Source organism: Muntiacus reevesi, chromosome 2 (assembly GCF_963930625.1).
Source record: "Muntiacus reevesi chromosome 2, mMunRee1.1, whole genome shotgun sequence".
NCBI classification, from domain to species: Eukaryota; Metazoa; Chordata; class Mammalia; order Artiodactyla; family Cervidae; genus Muntiacus; species Muntiacus reevesi.
The window spans coordinates 205,416,891-205,423,167 of record NC_089250.1 but is presented as its reverse complement, the minus strand read 5'-3'; the positions used below and the strand labels follow the sequence as shown (position 1 = coordinate 205,423,167).

General features: G+C 59.2%; 1 protein-coding gene across 1 annotated transcript; it reads right to left on the bottom strand.

The window, feature by feature from the left end:
- Positions 1-2,621: 2,621 nt before the first annotated feature.
- On the bottom strand, positions 2,622-6,170 carry HSD3B7 (hydroxy-delta-5-steroid dehydrogenase, 3 beta- and steroid delta-isomerase 7). The gene is made up of 7 exons (XM_065920364.1): positions 6,072-6,170; positions 5,550-5,721; positions 5,170-5,325; positions 4,771-4,879; positions 4,593-4,692; positions 4,071-4,233; positions 2,622-3,551 (listed from the first exon to the last, which is right to left on the bottom strand). Exons 2-7 carry the CDS (start codon positions 5,713-5,715, stop codon positions 3,139-3,141), a joined length of 1,107 nt encoding a protein of 368 aa, XP_065776436.1. The 5' UTR covers positions 5,716-5,721; positions 6,072-6,170; the 3' UTR covers positions 2,622-3,138.
- Between the last annotated feature and the right edge of the window lie 107 nt (positions 6,171-6,277).

Sequence of the window (6,277 nt, the reverse complement as noted above, 5' to 3'; positions counted from 1 at the left end):
GTGTGTGTGTGTGTGCATTTGTGCATATCTAGGCTGTGTCTAAAGTGTTGGTAGGTGTTCTTTTGAGATAGAACCCTCTACATTTTGCGTGGGACACCTGTTTTGGGTGGGCACAGAAATCTATATTTCTACGCTATTTGGGTACGTCTGCAAGTGTGTGTGTATATGTGTGTAGAGGATTTCTATGTAGTGTGTTTCTGCCCCCCTGTGTATGATACCCACATCCATTCACCTGCAAGGACCTGTGCCCCGTCCAAGTTTGTGGATCCAAGTTATTTGCTCACTCCCTCTCTCCCCAGAGCTGCTGGCCGTTGTCGGGTGTGGCCACTCATGACTCCATCAACATTGTGCAATGGCCACTTCCTGCCCTGAGTGGTCCAAGCCCCTGTGCACACAAGCCCACATGCTTATCTTTCTCTGTCACGTAGGCCTGGACGTGTAGAAGCTGGGACACCTCAGTGTTCTCCTACCTGCCACGGGGATGAGGCCACACCCAGGCACACACACATGCACACAGGAGCCCAGTGCATGCTGGCACCAGCACGAAGCCTGTAGAGGTTGGCACCAGGACACACCAGTGTCTCCTGGAAAGGTTATTGGTGGGAAACGCTACTGATCAGGGGAATGGCAGGGGCTGCCCCAGGCTGTCAGAGTGAGAACATTCTTGAGAATTACCTCAGAACCGAAAAGAGGCCGGCGATGGTCCCTACCATGTCTGATGCAATGGCCTTTGGGGTTTAGGGAACTGCTTATTTCAGACGTACTGGAGTGGGCTGAGTCATGGGACCCATTCCCTGGACGTGACTCCTGCTGCAGTGTCACCAATAGCTGTTGCCCCACAGGGTGAGTCTGAGAGTGGGACACAGGTCTGGGTTTGTGATGGTGAGGAAGGGGCCAGCGCCTCCCTTGCTGTGCAGACAACACATGCGTGGGTGGATTTGTGCAGTGGGTGGCAGGTGGGAGGGGGTAGATGGGCAGAGAGCAGTGTCAGAAGCCTCCCACTCCACTGGCCCAGGAGCACAGACCCACACGTGCAGGACTGAACACACAAGTACAGGAATGCCCTTCCTTGGGGTCTGGCATACGTGTGCACAGGGCGGAGGACTTTGGTGTGTGTACACACGGTTTCCTGGAGGCCCTCTTCATGTGAAGCATGTGTGCGTGAGACAATGCAGTTGTGACCTTCTGGGACATAGTATCCCACCCCGGCCCAGCCTCAGCTCAGATAGCCTGTCCCCTCCCTACCTGGCTGGGCCCTGTCTGTGTGTATGGCCCATGGATACATGGGACCCCTAAGGTGGACTGTTCCCAGGAGGGGCGCCTGCCTGGCCATTCCCACAGGGCCCTTCATCAAGACAGGAAGTCTGCCCCCGGATCTGACTGTAGCCCCCTTGCTCCCACTCAGGCTTCTTTGGGGACGTCAGAGCAGGCCCCAGCACACCCCACCCCACCCTTTTTCCTTCCGGCCGCCCACCAGGATACCCTCTCAGCCCAGGTGTTTCCGGAATTCCCATGGCCTTGGGGCCACAAGGAGAAGGGTGGAGCCATGGCTGGAGAGATGCTGCTGCCTCCTTGAGTGGCATTAGGCCTGTAACTGCCCATCTCTGGGCCTCAGATGGACCGAAGGATCCCTGAGGGCCTGCTTCTCCAAGTCCCACCCACCGCAGGATGTGTTTGCTTGTCAGCTGCTGTGTCCGTGCGTGTCCCGAAATTGTTGTCTGGGGGCTGGTGTCTCTTGCATGTTCCCAGATGAGTGTGTGCTGCCCACCTTCTCACCAAGCCCCTCCCACCATCAAGCCCCTGTGTGCCCCGTGGGTGGTCCTGGGCCTGGCCAGGGCTCGCTGCTTCCCCCTCCCCTTCTCCCTAGCCCTGCCTTTCACGAAGCACACTGCGTGTCCATCCCATGTGCCTGTGGGTTGATGCACGCTCTTGCCACGCCCCGAGCGTGTGTACATGATGTGTTCTATGCATTCACCCTGCCCCACCCCCAGCCTGCCCCGCAGAGGACAAGATGGGTGGCCCCCGGCTCCCTCCCCCCCTGCCCCCCCTTGCCTGCTGTGCAGCCGTGTGCGTTGGCGTGTGTTTCTGTGTCGCTGGCGTGTCACGTGATGTAGCCGTGTTTGCTGACATGAGCCCCTGCCCCTTCTGTTTCTCCGTTGGTTTCTAGAGCTCTTTCCCTCTCCTCCCTGGAGGGGACAGGACTCCTGGGGCCTGGCTGGGGGCCCAGAGCCAGGTCATCTTCTCCTGTTAGCCCTCAGAGTCCCACTTCTCTCTATTGGTGACCAAGTTGCAAATGGATAAAATACAGGAAAATTCTGCCCCCCGCCCCCGCCCTGCATGTCCTGTCCCCAGAGCCCCCCACCCCCACCCCGGGCCGGGTCGGGCCCCGTGGGACGGGAGAAATAGCAACCAATCCAACAGCGGGCGTGCTGTGTGCTCACTTCCTTCTGTCCCCACCCGGGACGGGCGCCGTGGGGGTGGCAGAGACTTGGTGGGAGGTGGGTGGGGGAGCTGGCCGGGCAGATGGGCACAGGCTCGGAGGAGTTTTAATCCAGGGCTTGGACAGGTATGCATTACTGGGGCAACCTCAGGCAGAGTGGGGGGCAAGAAGGGACAATACACAGACTTCCTCAGCCTTTATTGACGAGTATTAAGAAATAAATGTCCAAAGATAATACATGTTTAAAATCATGGGACTGTGACCCCCCAAGCAGGGACTAAGGTGGTGGGAAGAGTTAAGAGAGCGTCTTCACGCTGAAATCAGGCCTGAGGATCACAAAGGACATCCAAGGGCCCGCCATGAGGGCCTGCGGGACTTCCACCCACTTCTGCTTGGAACGCCAAAAATGGGATGGCGTCATTGAGAGCATCAGGGCGGTCAGATCCTCACTGATTAGCCATGAGGCCTGAGTTGAGAGTGAAGACACAGACACGCCTGCCCCCAAACCCTGCCCTAGAACTTAGGGACGTTAAGATACAGGCTCCAGGCTCCTGGATTCCAAGGTGGAGGGCTCTGGGACTGCCAGTCTGGCATCAGACCCCTCCTCTGGCTCAGCCTGCCCTCCCCACCAGGGTCTGAAGGCTCTGGGACCCGACGATGCCGCGCCACGCCAGGCTCCAGGCCCGGCTGCACCGTCACTAGGCTGAGCCCTCCGCGGTCCGCACCCAGCGGATAGTGCGGGTCCGGCTCTCCTCCCAGGAGAACAGGGGCTCGTAGCCGAAGTGGCGCCGAGCCTTGTCGGTGCTGACGGTGAAGGTGGTGTTGGCCACGGCCAGAGTGTAAGGGTTGAGCAGGGGTGCGTAGAGCAGCAGCGGTCGCAGCAGCCACTGCAGCAGGGTGTTGAGGGCGGCCAGGAGCACCAGCAGCCAGTAGGGCATCAGTGGGCGGGTGCCCACCAGCCGCAGTCCGCAGGGACCCAGGAACTCCATGTTGAAGTCCTCATAGCTCTTGTAGGGCGAGTTGTCGTAGCAGAAGTACACCTGGCCGCCCATGAGGGCAGCTCGATGTTCAAGCTCCCGGGCCACCAGCACGTGCATCCAGGCCACGTTACCTGTGGGGTGGGGGTAGGGGTGCCGAGGAGAGAATGGGGGGGAATATGTCCTTGAGTGCCCTGGCAACCACATAGATGCTGCTGTCTTCTGGGCCAGTGCATGAACAAGCCACCCCCTCCTTGCATCCGCGAAGATATCGCCCACATAACCACCGCCCTGCTGAAGGCTGCTTTCTTGCAGGCACCTTAGCCAAATGCTCCCCCAGGCCAGCCTGTATGGGTACAATTCCTTCTTCTCTTGGTCCTGGGGAGATGCTCCCCCTTCTTCTCTCCTGAGGAGATGCTAACCTCAAAACTGCAACACTTTGAGCAGTGTTTATGTCAGCCTTCCCCACTCATAAGGATACTGTTTCCCCTATGGCCCATGAAGACGATGCCCATATATCAGAGTCTGCTCTGGCCCATGTATAAGCTGTCCTTTTTTAGCTAGAGTATATAACACCTCCCACCCCCGAGAACCACACACAAGTCCTGCCCTGTTTTTCTTTAGCCTCCCCCACCACCCAGCCCGGGCCTCACCCACATAGACCCGGCCATGCTCCACGGAGGCTGGAATGGCCCGGAAGAGCCGGCCCCCCAGGCGCAGGCCCTGGTGGTAGAAGTCCTTCATGATCTGGTGGCCTTCGCCGTAGATGCCAGTGGGACGCAGGGCACATGTCACTAGGGGCAACCCCCCCAGGACCTGGGGGCAAAAAAGGCATGCCCTGCTCAGACCAAGGATCTGGCGCTTTGTCCTCCGCCCTGGTCCCTTTGGGTTGGAGAGGGAAGGAAACCAGGGCAGGATGCAAAGAAGCCCATGGTGAGAAAAACAAAAACAAAAACCAAACCAAACCAAAAACCCCAGGGGTTTCCCTGGAGGTCTAGTGGTTAAGACTCCACCCTTCCACTGCAGGGGGTGAGGGTTCAATTCCCTGGTTGGGGAAATAAGATCCCACATGCCATGCAGTATGGCCAGATGGAAAAAAAAAAGAAGCCCACAGGCTCTGGTTCTGCCTCTGCCAGGCAGCCCCATCTCCCACATCTCATCTTTTCGAGTCTCACCTCCCTGCCATTGGCTTCCAAGACGAGCCGCTCAGCTAGGGCCTTGCTGCAAGGATAGGGATGTCGGTGTACGGCTTCATAGGGGGTGTTCTCATTGCCCCTAGTAGGGGGAGAGGGGAAGATTCTTAATGCTGAGGGGAGGTGGGGCCCTGGAAGGACTGGGGGGACCTCAACTCACCTGTAGAAGGGCTGGCCTTTGATGTTGGGCCCCACAACTTCCATGCTGCTTGTGTAGATCAGGAAGCGTGTTCCAGTCTGCACACAAGCCTCAATCACATTCTGTGTGCCTGAGGGAGGAAGGGGGCTGTGTGTCCAAACTGAAACTTCCTCCCCATCCGCCTTTTCCCCTCCCCATCCCAACACTGGACGAGGACACATGCCCGACTTCCCCAGGCCTGGGGAGAATCATAGAGGTCAGCGAGGACCAGCCTGCCACCACAGGAGCAGAAGGGACAGATCGTCACAGGGTGATCACAGAGGTCAGGGTCAAAAAGGGAGCAGGGAACAAACAGCCAAGATCAGGTCGTGGGCCAGGGAGTACTGAGGACACGGTCAGAATAGGTAGGGAGCAGCTCACCCTGGACGTTGACCTCGTGGATGGTCTCAGGACTGGTTTTCCCAAACACATCCACCAACCCAGCTGTGTGGATGACCACGTGGGCTCCGGCCACGGCCGCTGCCACCTCATGGGCCTGGGTCACGTCCCCCTGGATGGCAGTCACCTGCACAGGCCCTGGGAGCGGGTAGGGGCAGCCGGAGGCAATGTCAGAGCTGAGACCATCAGCCAGCAGCTGGGCTCGGCCCACACCCTCAGGAGCCACATTTTCCTAATGACTCATTCATCCTATCCGCTCCCGTCGGAGAGACATAACAGGCATCATCTTTTCCGCCACTCAGAAGGGAGTCCACATCCTCCCCACCCTCTGCTGCCCCTCCCCCACCCCTCCCCCCAGTCACCTGTCTTCAGCTCCTCCAGCCAAGGACCCAGGTGTAGGTCAAAGATGCGCAGCTCACGGAGCCGGGGTTCCCGCTGCAGCAGCATTCGGACCACATGTTCCCCCAGGAAGCCACAGCCACCTGTGACCAGGTACACCAGCTCCTGGGTTTGGGCAGAATTGGCCATACCTGGCTGGGGAAAGACAACCTGCCTCACCTGGGTGGCCTGCCGCCGACTGCCCCAGCACGGGCTGCCCCTATCCTCCTAAAAGGGGCTTCTGGCTCAGTGGCCCAGAGCAGTGATCCAGGGGCCGGAGCGTTTTCTGGAGGCTGTGGCTGTGGGTGCCAGTGGCCAGGCTACCTGCCCTCTGACCCTGCCAGCTGCAGTTCCCGAGATAAGGGGGCGGGCTTGGCACAAAGGAAGGGTCAGGGTTTGAGGGAGAGGGAGAAGTTCGGGGGCCAAAAACGAAGGGTGGTTGGCAGGGAGCTGGGGCAGCAGGGTAGAGGAAGGCGGGAAAGGTGGAGCTGGGGGAAGGGACCTACCTGCAGCCAGAGTCCTAGGGCGCCCAAACTAGGCACCGAGGCAGTCCTGTGTGTCTCCTGGGCCAGCGCCACACAGTTCCCTTCCGCTTGCTCCTCCTCCCTCCTGGCCCATTCCAGGAACAGAGACCAGCCCAGCCTCCACCTCTCCACCTCCCAGCCTTGCCACAGGGCACCCTCTGGTGGTCACTCTGTGCTGCACGGGCTTC

Excerpts from the sequence above, each read along its gene's own strand:
- HSD3B7 (XM_065920364.1), bottom strand. The coding sequence starts at position 5,715 with ATGGCCAATTCTGCCCAAACCCAGGAGCTGGTGTACCTGGTCACAGGT. Across the intron at positions 4,880-5,169 it reads CCACGAGGTCAACGTCCAGG|GCACACAGAATGTGATTGAG; the intron begins GTGAGCTGCTCC and ends TTCCTCCCTCAG. Across the intron at positions 4,234-4,592 it reads TGGAAGCCAATGGCAGGGAG|GTCCTGGGGGGGTTGCCCCT; the intron begins GTGAGACTCGAA and ends TTTTGCCCCCAG.